The 19,079-nt window shown below is 47.8% G+C and overlaps 2 protein-coding genes across 6 annotated transcripts in view; one reads left to right on the forward strand and one right to left on the reverse strand.

The window, feature by feature from the left end:
- Window positions 1-2,962, reverse strand: part of VPS37A (VPS37A subunit of ESCRT-I) — a 73,399-nt gene extending 70,437 nt beyond the window's left edge. For 2 of the 3 annotated variants that reach the window (XM_082243047.1, XM_082243046.1), the window contains exon 1: window positions 2,832-2,962. In XM_082243047.1, coding sequence (XP_082099173.1) covers window positions 2,832-2,938 — 107 coding nt within the window. In that variant the 5' untranslated portion in view covers window positions 2,939-2,962. The remainder of the gene's footprint in view (window positions 1-2,831) is intronic. The other variant, XM_082243045.1, reaches the window with a different exon arrangement.
- Window positions 2,963-3,187: 225 nt separating this feature from the next.
- CNOT7 (CCR4-NOT transcription complex subunit 7) overlaps window positions 3,188-19,079 on the forward strand; it is a 102,276-nt gene continuing 86,384 nt past the window's right edge. Inside the window, exons 1-2 of one of the 3 annotated variants that reach the window (XM_082243048.1) lie at window positions 3,188-3,346; window positions 15,525-15,734. In XM_082243048.1, coding sequence (XP_082099174.1) covers window positions 15,618-15,734 — 117 coding nt within the window. In that variant the 5' untranslated portion in view covers window positions 3,188-3,346; window positions 15,525-15,617. Of the gene's footprint in view, window positions 3,347-15,524; window positions 15,735-19,079 lie in introns of those variants that run through there. The other 2 variants (XM_082243049.1, XM_082243050.1) reach the window with 2 other exon arrangements.

The raw sequence follows: 19,079 nt of genomic DNA on the forward strand, positions 1-19,079 counted from the left end.
AATCTAAATATATTTCTTGAGGGATATTGTTGATAAATATTACTGTCCCATTTGAAGTAATCAAAACCATATTCTCAGTGTTTATTAAGTAGTTGTTTATCATTTTCTCAGTCACCCTGTGCCCCTCATAGACACAGGGTGACTTACACATAAGGAGCTGAGACAGGGGTTTCCTAACCTCTCTAATGTAAGCTGGTTTCAATTGTCCCCCCACCCAAAATGACTCCCATCACAACACCTTTGGGATGAATTAGAGTGGAGACTGTGAGCCAGGCCTTCTCATCCACATCAGTGCCTGACCTCACAAGCGCACTTCTGGAAGAATGTTCGAACATTTCCATAGATACACTCCTAAACCTTGTGGGCAGTCTTCACAGAAGAGTTGAAGCTGTCAAAGCTGAAAAGGGTGGGCCAACAATACTGAACCCTACGGACTAAGACTGGGATGCCATTAAAGTTCATGTGCGTGTAAAGGCAGACGTCACAATATTTTTTGACAATATAGTGTAACATTATATATATATATATATATATATATATATATATATATATATATATATATATATATATATATATATATATATACACACACACACACATACGTTTCCCAGGTTACAAACAAGATAGGGACTGTAGGTTTGTTCTTAAGTTGAATTTGTTTGCAAGTCGGAACAGGTACATTTTTTTTTTTTAGGTGTAGCTCCAGCCAAAAGAATAATTTTTAAGTTTTTTTGGATAGCATAGGGAAGGGTTAACCCCCCTGTACCATTTGTTTTGCTGTCTCTACCCCTGTTCACAAGATTTCACCTCACTTTCTGTCCCTATGACAACTGGATTTTGGAAATTTTGGGTTGTGGTGGAAACAAGGATTCCCATGAGAACTCTTACAGGAGTGAATTTCCCTTCCTAGGGCTAGATTTCTTCTCACTTCCTGTTGTCTCCCTCCGTATGTACGTATTAAGCCTCGTACACACGCACAGATTGTTGGTCAACCGATCGGCCGTCTTTTGTCCAGTGTTGTTTGTTGGTTGAAATGTGCTCTAGACTTGCACTGGACTTTTGTTGGCCAACAAAAACCAACTTCAGAAGTGATGTCATGTGATGGTTGACTTTCCGTGTGTTTTTTCTTCTCTGAGCATGCCCAGTCTTGCTCATCTGATTTTTGTCTGCCGAAACCTGTACTGACTGAGGAACAATCGGCCGTTCTATGTTGGCCAACAAAAATTTTATAGCCTGCACACCAGATTTTTTTCAGCCAAAAATTCGCAGTTGGTTGTCGGAAGCATCATGCTAACAAGCCGATAATCGGCCAATCGGACGTTGGCCGACAATCTGTGCGTGTGTACGGGGCTTTAGTCGTATGCAAGTTGGATGTTTGTAACTCGGGACCGATGGTGTATATATTAGTGATCGACCGACAACGGTTTTTCGTTGCCGATACCGATATTTTGGCCAATGCATATCGGTATCGGCCGATATTTTTATACATTTAAAAAAAATATTTATTTTTTTAGTAATTTTTTTTTTGACAGGTACTGTTGTGGAGGGATCTCTGGGTCTAAAAGACCCCAAACCTCTCCTCTGCACTTAAAAAGATGCAAAACACCAAGTTTGGCTGTTTTGAATGCTGTCATCTTTTTTTTAATCTGGCGCCAGACAATACCCTGAAGTGATGTCACTCATGACATCACTTCCATTTTTTTACATGGAGACCCGATCAGAGCCGAATGCTCTGGGGGGGGGGGGGGGGGGGGCGATGCCTCTAGCTGCAGACATCACTCCGGTACAAGCACTTTCCCGAAATATCAGCAACATCGGTAACGGAGGGGGGACGGGGGTCACAGTGTGCTATCCCATTCCTGTCTATGTGCTGCTGGAGAATGCAGCTAAAGGAGCGAGACTCCTCCTAGGTGGAGAATGCAACAAAAAGAGTGAGACTCCTCGTAGACAATTGCAGAAAAGGGAATGAGACCCAAGTGGGAGAATACAGCAAAAAAAATAAAAGAGAATACATCAGAAGGAGTGAGACTGGTAGAGAATGCAGCAGAAGGAGTGAGACTGATAGAGAATGCAGCAGAAGGAGTGAGACTGGTAGAGAATGCAGCAGAAGGAGTAAGACTGGTAGAGAATGCAGCAGAAGGAGTGAGACTGGTAGAGAATACAGCAGAAGGAGTGAGACTGGTAGAGAATGCAGCAGAAGGAGTGAGACTGGTAGAGAATGCAGCAGAAGGAGTGAGACTGGTAGAGAATGCAGCAGAAGGAGTAAGACTGGTAGAGAATGCAGCAGAAGGAGTGAGACTGGTAGAGAATACAGCAGAAGGAGTGAGACTGGTAGAGAATGCAGCAGAAGGAGTGAGACTGGTAGAGAATGCAGCAGAAGGAGTGAGACTGGTAGAGAATACAGCAGAAGGAGTGAGACTGGTAGAGAATGCAGAAGGAGTGAGACTGATAGAGAATGCAGCAGAAGTTGTGAGACTCATAGAGAATTATCCAAGTAGGAGTCTCACTCCTGCTGAATTCTCTACCAGTCTCACTCCTTCTGCTGCATTCTCTATCAGTCTCACTCCTTCTGCTGCATTCTCTATCAGTCTCACTCCTTCTGCTGCATTCTCTATCAGTCTCACTCCTTCTGCTGCATTCTCTATCAGTCTCACTCCTTCTGCTGTATTCTCTATCAGTCTCACTCCTTCTGCTGCATTCTCTATCAGTCTCACTCCTTCTGCTGTATTCTCTATCAGTCTCACTCCTTCTGTACTCTGAGTGTGGTGCTTTGTATTGTATACAGCATTAGAAGTGAGACTGTGATTCGGGACGCCCCCCGGTGGTCTCACCTGCTGTGGCAGGCCTTGAGGCAGTCTAGTTGGCGCTGTCTCTGCTGTTGCAGGCTGCTGAGGGCCGGCAGAGGTCTGGATCCCTTGGAGGAGAAGGACCAGCTCATGGTCGGTTGGATAATGAGGAGGGGGGAGGGGCGGCTGGTGTTGTTGTGGTGAGAGGATGATCCGGTGAGGAGGGGGTTTGTAGTCCTGGCCTCACACTGTCCATGTGGCCGGCCCCCCCATGGTATCCGCACTCCCGGTAGCTCTCCTCAGGTCGCACTGTGGGACAATTCTCCCCTTGTCATGGTGACGTATCCCGGCCACAAGGCGAGGCCCCTCCCGCCGGTCTCTTTCGTCATCTCCATGCGCCCGGGCGGCGGAGGGGTGTGCTGGGGTAGAATGCGGCGGCTGGACGTCGCACTGGTGACGTAGTCGGCCTTTGCAGAGCACTGAGTGACCTCATAGAGACGGGCAGTGACGCGGTGCTGAAGTGGGGGAGACTATTTCTGGATGAGAAGACAGAGCAGGAGGTGAGGGGAAGTCTGTATAGCCGGGAGGACAGTACACATAGGACTGGGGGGGAGGGACCTTACTGTCCCCATTGTTTGACAGCTCTGTGTGTGGACGGCCAGCAGGTGGATATCCCCCGGGGGGAGGGGATCTGTGTGCACAGGACACCCTGGGGGATGACTCTGCTGATTTATATCAGCTCTACTAAGTGTTTATCTTCATCATACTGAGGGGTTATCTGGGGTCAACACTTTATTTGTTTGCTGTGCTGTAAGGTCATACTCCTTTACTGTATACATTAGGCTCCTCTCTATAGGCTGTCTGTAAAGAAGATACTGCACTTAGCGCCCCCTCTGAAAGCCTGGTGTCAGCGCCCCCTCTGAAAGCCTGGCGTCAGCGCCCCCTCTGAAACCCTGGCGTCAGCGCCCCCTCTGAAAGCCTGGCGTCAGCGCCCCCTCTGAAAGCCTGGCGTCAGCGTCCCCTCTGAAAGCCTGCCGTCAGCGCCCCCTCTGAAAGCCTGCCGTCAGCGTCCCCTCTGAAAGCCTAGCATCAGCGCCCTCTCTGAAAGCCTGGCGTCAGCGCCCCCTCTGAAAGCCTGGCGTCAGCGCCCCCTCTGAAAGCCTGGCGTCAGCGCCCCCTCTGAAAGCCTGGCGTCAGCGCCCCCTCTGAAAGCCTGGCGTCAGCGTCCCCTCTGAAAGCCTGGCGTCAGCGTCCCCTCTGAAAGCCTGGCGTCAGCGTCCCCTCTGAAAGCCTGCCGTCAGCGCCCCCTCGGAAAGCCTAGCATCAGCGCCCCCTCTGAAAGCCTAGCATCAGCGCCCCCTCTGAAAGCCTAGCATCAGCGCCCCCTCTGAAAGCCTGCCGTCAGCGTCCCCTCTGAAAGCCTGCCGTCAGCGTCCCCTCTGAAAGCCTGCCGTCAGCGCCCCCTCTGAAAGCCTAGCATCAGCGCCCCCTCTGAAAGCCTGGCGTCAGCGCCCCCTCTGAAAGCCTGCCGTCAGCGTCCCTGCGGAAAGCCTGGCGTCAGCGCCCCCTCTGAAAGCCTAGCATCAGCGCCCCCTCTGAAAGCCTGGCGTCAGCGCCCCCTCTGAAAGCCTGGCGTCAGCGCCCCCTCTGAAAGCCTGGCGTCAGCGCCCCCTCTGAAAGCCTGGCGTCAGCGCCCCCTCTGAAAGCCTGGCGTCAGCGCCCCCTCTGAAAGCCTGGCGTCAGCGCCCCCTCTGAAAGCCTGGCGTCAGCGCCCCCTCTGAAAGCCTGGCGTCAGCGCCCCCTCTGAAAGCCTGCCGTCAGCGTCCCCTCTGAAAGCCTGGCGTCAGCGCCCCCTCTGAAAGCCTAGCATCAGCGCCCCCTCTGAAAGCCTAGCATCAGCGCCCCCTCTGAAAGCCTAGCATCAGCGCCCCCTCTGAAAGCCTAGCATCAGCGCCCCCTCTGAAAGCCTGGCGTCAGAGCCCCCTCTGAAAGCCTGGCGTCAGCGCCCCCTCTGAAAGCCTAGCATCAGCGCCCCCTCTGAAAGCCTGCCGTCAGCGCCCCCTCGGAAAGCCTGCCGTCAGCGCCCCTGCGGAAAGCCTGCCGTCAGCGCCCCAGCTGAAAGCCTGCCGTCAGCGCCCCCTCTGAAAGCCTGCCGTCAGCGCCCCCGCTGAAAGAGCATGCTTGGCGTCCAATGCATTCTCTTTGCTGATAGACTGCTTAGCATCCTTGCTGAATGTCTGCTGCCTGGCCTTGTACCCCTTGCACTGTATAGAAGGCGGCATCCCATTGTGATCAGAGCAAAGCATTCAGCACTCTCTTCACCACCTCAATACTGGACTCTTTCCAGTCCAGGCCAGGCCATTTTTTTGAGCTTTTAACACTGTCACACTTTGAATGACAATTACTCAGCCATGCAACAACGTACCCAGTGACAGAGATGAACACTATAGTACACTATGAATGAAAGCCATTCATTGTGTACAGCTGTCATTTGATTGGTCACAACTATCACAAGATACTAGCACCGGCCTGGTACAATAGTCTGTTATGCGTCCTGCCTGGTGGACACACATAATGACAGATCGTGGTAGCGAGGCCCGTGACTGGGAGGACGTCATATGACATCCACCCGGGAAGGGAGAGCATCCATTCGACTGTCATTTTGATAATAGGCTGGGTGGAAAGCAGTCAAAGCCTAACTCCAACCAAAATATATTTTCTTCCACCCCCCTCTAATCAATACTTTCAGGTGTTCAGTTTTCCTTCCCTGGTGAAGTCAGTTATACTCTCCTGAGTCCTTCATCCGTGTCTCAGCACCACACATTACCCCTTAAGGCCCGTACACACGTACCGATCGTCGGCATACAAACGTCGGCGGACGAAAGATCTGCCGATTGTACGCGTGTTAGTATGGTGCCTCCGACAGATGTCTGCGCACAATCCGCGGACAAAAGTCTTTCGTGCAAACATGAAAATTTTTGTCTGCGGACACCAGAACGGACGATTGTTCGCCTGTCAGTACAGAATTCGGCCGACAGACCGCAGATTTGCAAGACTGGGCATGCTCAGAAAATTAAAAACACAGGGAAAGTTAACCATTACATGACATCACTTCTGCAGTCAGCTGAAGTCTGCAGACAAAATTCTTGTGCTGTCCTTGTGCTGTCTTTGCACTTTTCAACAGACACCGACATCCCGGGGAGAAAAAACGAACATTTGTATGCCGACGATCGGTACGTGTGTACGGGGCTTTAGTCCTCTTGCACTAATATCATTCCTTCTGAATCCTGGTAGAATGCAACTGATAGCCAACCAATGGGAATTGTCCACATCATGCAGACAGTGACATGGACACCCAGAAGAAGAACCCATTCAGGAAGTAAAACGAGAAGAGGACATAGGGCTGGATGATCATAAAGCTGAATCTTCAACCCTTTTCTAAAAATAGAATTAGGATCTGCTATTCTTCACAGCTGTCATTTTAGCCTCTGTGTGATCTGCAGCTGCTATAGTGCTGCACATGTGATTAGTTATGACACCAGCTGTTTGATGGCTTGACAGTTCAGATGAGCACACAAACAGTTGTGACAGGTATCATCTAATCTATTTATTTAGTTTACACTTTAAGATTCTCTATCCTGCCTCCTTACTCCTCCCTCTTACACAATTGAAAAAAAAAAAAAAGTTTTTCTTTTTTTTTTTTTTTTTCCCCTAATTTCATATCCTTAATGTGAAACCTTAGTCAGAAAATGAAGTCCTGCTAGATCACCTCAGGCTGGCCCATTTTGCAGGTATATATAAAAAATGTAAAATAAGTGCCTGTACTGTTTAACCACTTGCCGACCGGCGGTCAGCCCCTCACAGGCAAACTAACGTAGGGCTACGTTGCTTGCTTGTGAGGGTCTAGGGAGCGAGCGCGCGCGCCGCCTGAGGCGTGGTCACGGACCCGATGTCCGCCGGCCACTCGGCGATCGGCGGGGGAGAGGGAGAATGTCAGGCAGCTTGTGTAAACAAGCGACCTGTCATTCTCCTCACTGTAAAGACACTGATCACATGGATCTACTATGTAGATCCGTTGATCAGTGTCCTTACAGCTCAAGCCACAGCCAATCACAGTAGAAAGCACGCCCCTAGGGACACACACAGCCCCTCCCTCCCAAATAAAGTTAACCCCTTCACTACCAGTGTATTTTTACAGTAACAGTGCATATATATAGCACTGATTACTGTAGAAATGTCACTGGTAACCCCAAAGGTGTCACAAATGTCAGTCAAGGGTCCGATCTGTCCGCCCCAATGTCGCAGTACCGCAAAAAAAATCGCAGATCGCCGCCATTACGCGTTAAAAAAAAAAAACAACAAAAATGACAAAAATCTTTCCCTTTGTTAGTAAACGCGATAACTTTTGCGCAAACCAATCAAAATACGCTTTTTGAGATTTTTTTTACCAAACATAGGTAGCATAAAACAAATTGGCCGAAAATGTTAAAAAATTTTGATTTTTACATTTTTTTTGGGGGGAATTTCATATAAAAAAATGTGAAAAATATTGCTATTTTTGCAAAATTAACGCTCTTTTTTTGTTTATAGCGTGTGATCAAAAAATTGCACAGGTGATCAAATACCACCAAAAGAAAGCTCTGTTTGTGGGAAAAAAAGGACGTCAAATTCGTTTAGGTACAGCGTCGCACGACCGCGCAATTGTCCGTTAAAGTCACGCAGTGCCGAATCGCAAAATACCCCCTGGTCGGAATGGGGGTAAAATCTTCCGGGGCTTAAGTGGTTAAAATCCAGTGATGCCATGTCTCACCCTGCTCTGCACATGCTCAGTTGCTCTCCATTTGTAAGCACTGCTGAGTTTGTAGAGGCCGATCTGCTGACAGCCTTAAGGCGGAATTAAACCCTTCTATCCTTTACAGCCAAGGAAGCTGCGTCTGTTTGATTTGCAGCACGCACATGTGATCAGTTATAACACCAGCCATTTGTAGATTTGACAGTTTGGTTGATGACACAAGCAAATCTGACAGTTAGCAAACCCAGCATTCCAGTAATGTATCTGTTTTTTGAAACTGTTAAATTGATGGGTTTAGTTCCACTTTATGATTTACTTCTAGTCAGGGGCTCTGGGCTTCAGCAAAATAGCAGCCTCCACCAAGAGGAAACTGGAGCAATGCTAATTTTGGTAGTAGAATTATAAAAGTGATACTAAAACCTAAGGCCCCTTTCACACATATGGACCGTTCATTTCATCAGTTCAGTCACATCAAAATGGATGAAGTATTCGTCCGTTTTTCTACATCCACTACCAATGCAACAACTGACCATTTGTCAGTTTACATCCGTTTTTCGTCCAATCCGTTTTTTTTTTTTTTAACGGAAGAAAAATAGGGCTTTCATCTGTTCAAAAAAAAACAGATATTGACTGAAGCGGATGATCATTGGTTGTCATCCATTTTTCCATAGGAATGCATTGATGTCCATTTTTCATCCCTCAATGGATGGATGAAAAACAGACAAACGGTCCGTATGTGTAAAAGGGGCCTTTTTAAAAAAAAATAACAAACATGTTATACTTACCTGCTCTGTGCAGCCTGGATCCTCTTCTTCTCGGGTCCCTTGTGGCGCTCCTTGCTCCTCCCTCCTGTAGGGTGCCCCCATAGCAAGCAGCTTGCTCTGGGGGCACCCAAGCAGGCACACTCCCGCTGCTCTGTGTATCCAAGGTTCTGCCCTTCCCCCCTCCATCTTCTCATTGGCTCACTGGCTGTGATTGACAGCAGCGGGAGCCAATGCCCCCCCCCCCCCGCTGCCAACAGCCAATTAAGAGTGCGAGTCCCCAGAGAGGCAAGGCTCTTGTGAACATCACTGGATTGAGAGGGGGCTTAAGTAAGTATTAGTAGGGGCTGCTGCGCACAGAAGAATTTTTACTTTCATGCATAGAATGCACCTTGTGCCTTTACAACCACCATGTGGAATGTATGTTCCTTGCTAAAGAGCATTATTTTTTATCAAGTAGTTATGAGTATAGTTCTACTTTAATCCTTATCTTGGTGAGGATGATTTATCTGGGCCCCATGCATGCCGTGGGTCCCTCCCTCTCCCCAGATTAACAGTTTTGCTGTGCAAAGATGTGTCTATTGATTCTCCATCCAGAGTGGAGACACTCTAAAGCCTCTCATCACACAATCAGATTATCGGACTAATTTTCGTCTATTTTTTGTTACATGCTAGTCTCATATGGAAAGTGAAGAGTGAAAAAAGTGAAAAAAAAAAAAAAAAAGTGAAGAGGTTACTTTCATACAAAAATTCTCGTACGACAGAATTCAACTTCAGAAGTGATGTCATGTGTTGAATTGTTTTGTATGTGTTCTTTCATTCCTTAGCATGCCTAGTCTTGCTCTTATGTTTTTTTTTTTTTTTTTGGACGAAAACTGTACTAATTGTACGAAAATTGGATGTTGTGTTGACGTGCGATAAAAATTTTATAGCCTGCACATCCAGTTTTTGTCATCCGAAAATTCGTAATCGGCTGTCGAAAGCACCGTATTACGATCCGAAAAGCGGCAGATCGTTCGTCCAACGGAATTTTACTTCCGATTTTCTTATCAATGTTTACGGGCCTTAAGACAGCAAGTGTGTTACTGGCCAGATCACCAGGTAAGAAAAAGGAAATAAAGTTTACTGCACTAGAAGTCTGTGCTTTCTCTCCTTATGTCTAATTACAGGTGCGGGAAACTGCATGCAATTCGGACAGGAATCGCATGCAATTTGCAGTGCAATTTGCGCCCATTTATTTTACCACCCAAAATTTACCTGGGCTGATTTATGCTCCTGTGTGCTTGAGGCCTAACCCAAAAATTGGGGATGCACTGATACTGGTATCTGTGCCGATATCAAGTATTTTCACGAGTAATCTTAAAAATGCTCCTGATACCCAAAACTGTTACTTTGCTGTGCGATTTGCGCCCATAAAAAATGTATAGGCGCAAATTGCTCTGCAAAGAATTGCATGTGATTTGAACAGGAATTCGGTGCGAATTCCTCTCCGAATCGCACACAGTTTCCCCCACCACTCCTCGAGGCAGGCATGTCATAGGACTGTCATCTTCCCTGGTGCTGCCCCTCCCCCTCACATAGTGGTGCGTACTGAGCCGGCTGGGTTGCGTGCTGCGAGCGTTCCCCTGTCCTGCTGCTTGCTTGGTTACCTGTCAGCGTGGATAGTGTGTCAGTGAGGAGAGCGTGCCTTCAGCATGTGGAGCTGAGAGCGTGCCTTCAGCATGTGGAGCTGAGAGCGTGCCTTCAGCATGTGGAGCTGAGAGCGTGCCTTCAGCATGTGGAGCTGAGAGCGTGCCTTCCGCATGTGGAGCTGAGAGCGTGCCTTCAGCATGTGGAGCTGAGAGCGTGCCTTCAGCATGTGGAGCCGAGAGCGTGCCTTCAGCACGTGGAGCCGAGAGCGTGCCTTCAGCACGTGGAGCCGAGAGCGTGCCTTCAGCACGTGGAGCCGAGAGCGTGCCTTCAGCACGTGGAGCCGAGAGCGTGCCTTCAGCACGTGGAGCCGAGAGCGTGCCGTGCCTTCAGCATGCGGAGCATAGAGCGTGCCTTCAGCATGCGGAGCATAGAGCGTGCCTTCAGCATGCGGAGCATAGAGCGTGCCTTCAGCATGCGGAGCATAGAGCATGCCTTCAGCATGCGGAGCATAGAGCGTGCCTTCAGCATGCGGAGCATAGAGCGTGCCTTCAGCATGCGGAGCCTAGAGCGTGCCTTCAGCATGCGGAGCCGAGAGCGTGCCTTTAGCACGCGGAGCCGAGAGCGTGCCTTTAGCACGCGGAGCCGAGAGCGTGCCTTCAGCACGCGGAGCCGAGAGCGTGCCTTCAGCACGCGGAGCCGAGAGCGTGCCTTCAGCACGCGGAGCCGAGAGCGTGCCTTCAGCATGTGGAGCCGAGAGCGTGCCTTCAGCATGCGGAGCCGAGAGCGTGCCTTCAGCATGCGGAGCCGAGAGCGTGCCTTCAGCATGCGGAGCCGAGAGCGTGCCTTCAGCATGCGGAGCCGAGAGCGTGCCTTCAGCATGCGGAGCCGAGAGCGTGCCTTCAGCATGCGGAGCCGAGAGCGTGCCTTCAGCATGCGGAGCCGAGAGCGTGCCTTCAGCATGCGGAGCCGAGAGCGTGCCTTCAGCATGCGGAGCTTAGAGCGTGCCTTCAGCATGCGGAGCTTAGAGCGTGCCTTCAGCATGCGGAGCTTAGAGCGTGCCTTCAGCATGCGGTGCTTAGAGCGTGCCTCCAGCATGTGGAGCCTTGTCCAAAAGTGTCATTCTGATGGTGGCTGCTAGTGGATGTTGGCAGCGATACTTATATGGAGCGGTTTATATGCCCAATCCAATACAAGTTTAATTTCTCTTTCGTTCATTGACGGACACAGCTTCAGATCTTCATTGACAGTTGGGTTGTGCTGCTCTTCCTACTTTTACGTTTACTGCACTAGAAGTCTGTGCTTTCTCTCCTTATGTCTAATTACAGGTGCGGGAAACTGCATGCAATTCGGACAGGAATCGCATGCAATTTGCAGTGCAATTTGCGCCCATTTATTTTACCACCCAAAATTTACCTGGGCTGATTTATGCTCCTGTGTGCTTGAGGCCTAACCCAAAAATTGGGGATGCACTGATACTGGTATCTGTGCCGATATCAAGTATTTTCACGAGTAATCTTAAAAATGCTCCTGATACCCAAAACTGTTACTTTGCTGTGCGATTTGCGCCCATAAAAAATGTATAGGCGCAAATTGCTCTGCAAAGAATTGCATGTGATTTGAACAGGAATTCGGTGCGAATTCCTCTCCGAATCGCACACAGTTTCCCCCACCACTCCTCGAGGCAGGCATGTCATAGGACTGTCATCTTCCCTGGTGCTGCCCCTCCCCCTCACATAGTGGTGCGTACTGAGCCGGCTGGGTTGCGTGCTGCGAGCGTTCCCCTGTCCTGCTGCTTGCTTGGTTACCTGTCAGCGTGGATAGTGTGTCAGTGAGGAGAGCGTGCCTTCAGCATGTGGAGCTGAGAGCGTGCCTTCAGCATGTGGAGCTGAGAGCGTGCCTTCAGCATGTGGAGCTGAGAGCGTGCCTTCAGCATGTGGAGCTGAGAGCGTGCCTTCAGCATGTGGAGCTGAGAGCGTGCCTTCAGCATGTGGAGCTGAGAGCGTGCCTTCAGCATGTGGAGCTGAGAGCGTGCCTTCAGCATGTGGAGCTGAGAGCGTGCCTTCAGCATGTGGAGCTGAGAGCGTGCCTTCAGCATGTGGAGCTGAGAGCGTGCCTTCAGCATGTGGAGCTGAGAGCGTGCCTTCAGCATGTGGAGCCGAGAGCGTGCCTTCAGCACGTGGAGCCGAGAGCGTGCCTTCAGCACGTGGAGCCGAGAGCGTGCCTTCAGCACGTGGAGCCGAGAGCGTGCCTTCAGCATGTGGAGCTGAGAGCGTGCCTTCAGCATGTGGAGCCGAGAGCGTGCCTTCAGCACGTGGAGCCGAGAGCGTGCCTTCAGCACGTGGAGCCGAGAGCGTGCCTTCAGCACGTGGAGCCGAGAGCGTGCCTTCAGCACGTGGAGCCGAGAGCGTGCCTTCAGCACGTGGAGCCGAGAGCGTGCCTTCAGCACGTGGAGCCGAGAGCGTGCCTTCAGCACGTGGAGCCGAGAGCGTGCCTTCAGCACGTGGAGCCGAGAGCGTGCCGTGCCTTCCGCATGCGGAGCATAGAGCGTGCCTTCAGCATGCGGAGCATAGAGCGTGCCTTCAGCATGCGGAGCATAGAGCGTGCCTTCAGCATGCGGAGCCTAGAGCGTGCCTTCAGCATGCGGAGCCGAGAGCGTGCCTTTAGCACGCGGAGCCGAGAGCGTGCCTTTAGCACGCGGAGCCGAGAGCGTGCCTTCAGCACGCGGAGCCGAGAGCGTGCCTTCAGCACGCGGAGCCGAGAGCGTGCCTTCAGCACGCGGAGCCGAGAGCGTGCCTTCAGCACGCGGAGCCGAGAGCGTGCCTTCAGCATGTGGAGCCGAGAGCGTGCCTTCAGCACGCGGAGCCGAGAGCGTGCCTTCAGCATGCGGAGCCGAGAGCGTGCCTTCAGCATGCGGAGCCGAGAGCGTGCCTTCAGCATGCGGAGCCGAGAGCGTGCCTTCAGCATGCGGAGCCGAGAGCGTGCCTTCAGCATGCGGAGCCGAGAGCGTGCCTTCAGCATGCGGAGCCGAGAGCGTGCCTTCAGCATGCGGAGCTTAGAGCGTGCCTTCAGCATGAGGAGCTTAGAGCGTGCCTTCAGCATGCGGAGCTTAGAGCGTGCCTCCAGCATGTGGAGCCTTGTCCAAAAGTGTCATTCTGATGGTGGCTGCTAGTGGATGTTGGCAGCGATACTTATATGGAGCGGTTTATATGCCCAATCCAATACAAGTTTAATTTCTCTTTCGTTCATTGACGGACACAGCTTCAGATCTTCATTGACAGTTGGGTTGTGCTGCTCTTCCTAGAAGTAGGACACTAGGCAGAAAAAGGGTTAACAAGGCTTGACTACAATCATGTGCATTTTTCATTGTTTGTAATCATTTAATAAAGTTTACTGCACTAGAAGTCTGTGCTCTCTCTCATTTTGTCTAATTACAGGTGCGGGAAACTGCATGCAATTCGGACAGGAATAGCATGCAATTTGCAGTGCAATTTGCGCCTGTTTATTTTGTATAGACACAAATCGCACTGCAAATACTTGACCGAAAGTATCGGTACTCATACCCGCAGTTAAAAAAATGGTATCAGTGCATCCCTACCAAAAACATTCCTTGTTTACTTTGTTCCCAGAGGCCTTACTTCAAAGCTACCCCCTGCAACTTTGTCCAGTGAGAATGCCTCAAGCCAAAAGGGACACTCGCATTGGATTGGAGAATAGTGCCTGGCTGGGCTTGGTGCTAAAGTCAGGCAACTTTGAGCAACATGAAACTAGCCTCAGAGAGATTCACATCGAAGGCAAAGGCAAACAAAGGTAATAACAGGCTCCTTGTGTTGTCCGCCCCCTTACTCCGATCTGTGATCAGGCGAGTCTCATGGACTCGCTGATCACAGAGCGACCTGGGCCGCTCTGCAGGGAGCGTGCAGGCGGCTCGTGCACAGGAGGACGTCAGTGTATGCCCTCCCGGCAATTTAGGTCAACGCTGTAGGCGTCTTTCAGCTATAGCGCGGGCATTATGTAGTTAAAGGGAGCCAGGTATGGTGCTCTCAATGATGAGAAATACAGACAGATTAGTATTCATCATTCCATACCATCAGGAAGGCTTGTGATTGGCCCCAAATGTATTCTGCAGCAGGACAACCACCCCATACATAAAATAAACCAATTTCATTAACCACTTGCCGACCGCCGCCCGACTATATACGGCGGCGGTCAGCCCCTCCCAGGCAAAGTGACATACCGGTACGTCACTAGCCTGGGAGCCAATAGGGGGAAAATGTCAGTCAAGGGTCCGATCTGTCCGCTGCAATGTCGCAGTCCCTCAAAAAAAATCGCAGATCGCCGCCATTACTCGTTAAAAAAAAAAACAATAAAAATGACAAAAATCTTTCCCTTAGTAAACGCAATAACTTTTGCGCAAACCAATCAAAATACGCTTTTTGCGATTTTTCTTTTTCCAAACATATGTAGCAGAAAACAAATTGGCCTAAAATGTTAAAAAATTTTGATTTTTAAATTTTTTTTGGGGGGGGGGGGGGAATTTCATATAAAAAAATGTGACAAATATTATTTTTGCAAAATTGTCGCTCTTTTTTTGTTTATAGCGCATGATCAAAAAATCGCACAGGTGATCAAATACCACCAAAAGAAAGCTCTGTTTGTGGGGAAAAAAAGGACGTCAATTTCATTTGGGTACAGCGTCGCACGACCGCGCAATTGTCCGTTAAAGTCACGCAGTGCCGAATCGCAAAATAGGCCCTGGTCAGGAAGGGGGTAAAATCTTCCGGGGCTTAAGGGGTTAAGAACTGTGTTCAGCATACAAAAGAACAAGAAAGCCTGGAAGTGATGGTTTTGCCCCCACAGAGCCCTGATCTCTGTCTGGGATTACATGAAGGGACTGAAGGAATTGAGGCAGCTTACATCCACAGAATGTGGTTGCTTCTCCAAGATGTTTAGAACAAACCTACCTGCCGAGTTCCTTCAAAAATTGTGTGCAAGTTTACCTTGAAGAATTGATGCAGCTTTGGAGGAAAAGGGTTAACACACCAAATAGTGATTTAAATTGAATGTCTCTTCTGTACATTTATTTTCCATTTTGTTAATTGATAAAAATAAACTATTAACACGTCTATTTCTGAAAGAAATTCTAATTTACAGCATTGGTCTTGCACATGCCTAAAACCTTTGCACAGTAGTGTTCATTGCAAGGATTTGAGCAAACTTTGTTGTAGATTCCTACCTGCTTCTACTCTGAATAAAAAGTGGTTTGTTTCACTTTCTGTCTTTGGAGACGGATTCTGAATGGGAGTGACTAATTCATTTTAATCAGCTGGTAAAGGTTCTGATGAGAAACGTTGCAGTGTCTGCATCCCTGTAGAAGTGATTAACCCTTAGGGAATATCTCACCAAAATGACATCTTTATTTTTCTACGAAAGTGGAGGCAGGTCTCCTGAACCTGTTACCATGGTTACCCCGCTACAATAGATGTAATAAAAATATTGATGATGGTAATTACATTTTTTTTTATTCTGATTTAAAAAAATACATTTTTGTTTCAGCTTTGCAAAGTGCAATTTTCCACGTATGAAACCTCCCAGTAGACACGCGCAACATTTTGATGCCTGCCTCTGAACCCCTCCCCCAATACCACTATGCCTGCCGCAACAGTGGACCACAGCCAGCGGATCTGCGAAGTCTGGGCCTGCAACCTGGATGAACAGATGAAGAGAATCCGTCAAGTTATACGCAAGTATAATTATGTTGCAATGGTATGTTTAGGGGTTGTGTCAGTTTGGATAACTTGAAATGTTTCATGCTATTCACATAGCCACAGATTACCTGTCATACTGTAGAAGTAATATGCAATAAAATTTATCTGATATTATAGTCATTTTTTTACCTGCTAATACTGAGAATAAAGAATTACCTGTCCCAGGGTGGCTGCGCTCCCTCACTCCACTGTATCTATGGAGGGAGACATGGTTGTCATCCAGACTGGAAGTAAATCACGTCTTCCTCTCTTCATCTCTGTTACATCAGGGGACAAGGGATTAGTAGTTTACAGAAAGAGAAGATAATATTGTTTGTACTTTCAATCTAGCTCACTGGAAGTATCAAGGTCAACAGGTATTTTCTGTACTTGCTGCAAATGTTCTTAGCTTGAAAAAAAAAAAAAGTAATGAAGTCCCCACATCTAAGGACTGGAATTCTGCATTACACTAAACTTTGGTTCTTTGGTTTAGATCAGGCATGTCCAACCTGCGGCCCGGGGGCCGCATGCGGCCCGGAACCGCGGGCAATGCGGCCCACTGCCTCCTGACAATTTTTTTTGTTGCTGGGGAGGAAGGAATTTGGGTCGGGGGCACGGCCACAGCAGCTTCCAACTAACGGTAGGCAGAGGCTGCCTCGGAGGGGGGAGGAGGCGAGAATGTGCAGTGTTTCTGACTCCTACCACCATGACCACTTCAAATCACTGAAGTGGTCATGGTGGTTAGAGTTTTCCTTTATTATCTCTCATAAAAAGTAAACCACTGTATACTGATTCCATTTCATTTGATCATCCTCTAGTTGTGCTAAATTAGTGCGGGGGGCACAGCGGCATGGGAAGAGCGCGGCGGCATTTTACTACTTATATACCTTAACTATAGTATATTTTTTATATGCGGCCCGAGAAAATTTCTCTACACTCAATGTGGCCCAGAGAAGCCAAAAGGTTGGACACCCATGGTTTAGATATTCTCTAAAAATGTTTGAATTTATAAAATTCTTCTGGGTATTATTTGCTCTGTGCCATGTTATTCTGCTGAGTGTTTGTGGTGTACTTCTTTTCTTGAATAAAGAATGTAAAAGAAAAAAAAAATCTTCTGGGTAATGTTTCTCTATATTTAGCTGGTAATGTATAGTAAAATGCAGGGAGGAGGGTGTGTATGCATTTGAGTGAATGTTACAGCTGTATATTCTAATAAATCCACCTTTTTATCTGTTTTAAAGGCCAACTCCACTCTACAAATATATATATTTGATTTGAGTCAAAGTTACTTATACACCTTGGATGTGGATTATTATTCACTGTATTTGTTGGTTTTTTACATATCAACACCTGTTTGTCACATTTTCACAAATGTACACTATATTTTGAATTAGCGCACCATTTATATTTATTCATGTATTCATATATATACACATTATCTCACAAAAGTGAGTACACCCCTCACATTGTTGTAAATATTTTATTATATCTTTTCATGTGACAACACTGAAGAAATGACACTTTGCTACAATGTAAAGTAGTGATTGTACAGCTTGTATAACAGTGTACATTTGCTGCCCCCTCAAAATAACTCAACACACAGCCATTAATGTCTAAACTGTTGGAAACAAAATAGTACACCCCTACGTGAAAATGTCCCCACCATTGGCCACAAAATGTTTTCCAGCACTGCCTTAACACTTTTGGGCATGGAGTTCACCAGAGCTTCACAGGTTGCCACTGAAGTCCTCTTCCACTCCTCCATGACAACATCACAGAGCTGGTGGATGTTAGAGACCTTGTGCTCCTCCACCTTCCATTTGAGGAATGCCCACAGATGCTCAATAGGGTTTACGTCTGGAGACATGCTTAACCAGTCCATTACCTTTACACTCAGCTTCTATAGCAAGGCAGTGGTCGTCTTGGAGATGTGTTTGGGGTCGTTATCTTGTTGGAATACTGCCCTGCGGCCCAGTCCCTGAAGTGAGGGGCGTATGATCTGAGCACTGACAGGCTGACCCCCCCCATACCTTTCAACCTTTGCTGGCAGCACTCAAACGTCTATTTCCCGAAGGCAACCTCTGGATATGACGCTGAGCGTGTGCACTCAACTTCTTTGGTTGACCATGGTGTGGCCTGTTCTGAGTGGATCCTGTTAAACCGCTGTATGATCTTGGCCACCGTGATGCAGCTCAGTTTCAGGGACTTGGCAAGCTTCTTAAAGCCTAGACCATCTTTATGTAGAACAACAATTATCTTTTTTCAGATCCTCAGAGAGTTCTTTGCCATGAGGTGCCATGTGGAACTTCCAGTGACCAGTATGAGAGAGTGAGAGCAATAACACCAAATTTAACACACCTGCTCCCCATTCACATCTGAGACCTTGTCACACTAACAAGTGTCGTTTCTTCAGTGTTGTCAAATGAAAAGATATAATAAAATATTTACAAAAATGTGAGATACTGTTTTTGTGTGTGTGTGTGTGTGTGTGTATATATATATATATATATATATATATATATATATATATATATATATATATATATATATATATATATATATATATATATATATATATATATATATATATATATATATATATACCCTTTAGGGCCGGTTAACACCCCAGTAATGCAGTCCAGATGTTTTTTGGGTGCATTTCTGAATACTCCTTTTTGATGTGTTTTTCAATGCGTTCCAGTGTGCAGAGAGTTTTTCCAAGTTTCCTGTGTTTGTTGTTTTTTTTTTGCTGTAATGTGTTCTGGTGCATTTTTGATGCATTTTGCCACATTCAGTGCAGTCCCTTGCACCATGTTCTACCATTGTTGATTGTACTGGAACACACTGCAGTAGTGTAAACTTTGCCATTGAAATACATATAAACTACTGTCCGTTTGTTTTTGATGCAGAGAAAAATGCACTGGACTGTATGCGGTGTGAACTGGCCCTTGCTTGTTATGTCTCAGGATTTGGAAATACTTAGCTTATTTCTTGCTCCGGGAGGATACCTTCAGCACTGCAACCGGTCTTCCGCAGCAGTCACTGAGATTGGCAGCGGTTGCACTCTAGTCTCAACGTTCAGTACATAGTTAATGTTCCTATATTGTAGGTGATGATGCCAAGCTAGGAGCAGAGTGCTAGAGTGGGGAGATGGGGAAGTGATAGTGCCAGCACTGTACCTCCTAGACATAATGAGCAATGGTAGTACCCACTGCAAGGGGGAATTTTTTTGGTATTCCTGAAGTTGGCCTATCTAGATAGACATACAATGTACACGTTATATGTGTACAGTTGACTAGTGTCCCAGGATTTATTTAAAGTTCTAATGTCTTTTCAAAGTAAAGCTCTCCTTTGAAGACGTGTG

This window comes from Pelophylax lessonae (assembly GCF_965119305.1).
Source record: "Pelophylax lessonae genome assembly, chromosome: 1".
NCBI lineage: Eukaryota > Metazoa > Chordata > Amphibia > Anura > Ranidae > Pelophylax > Pelophylax lessonae.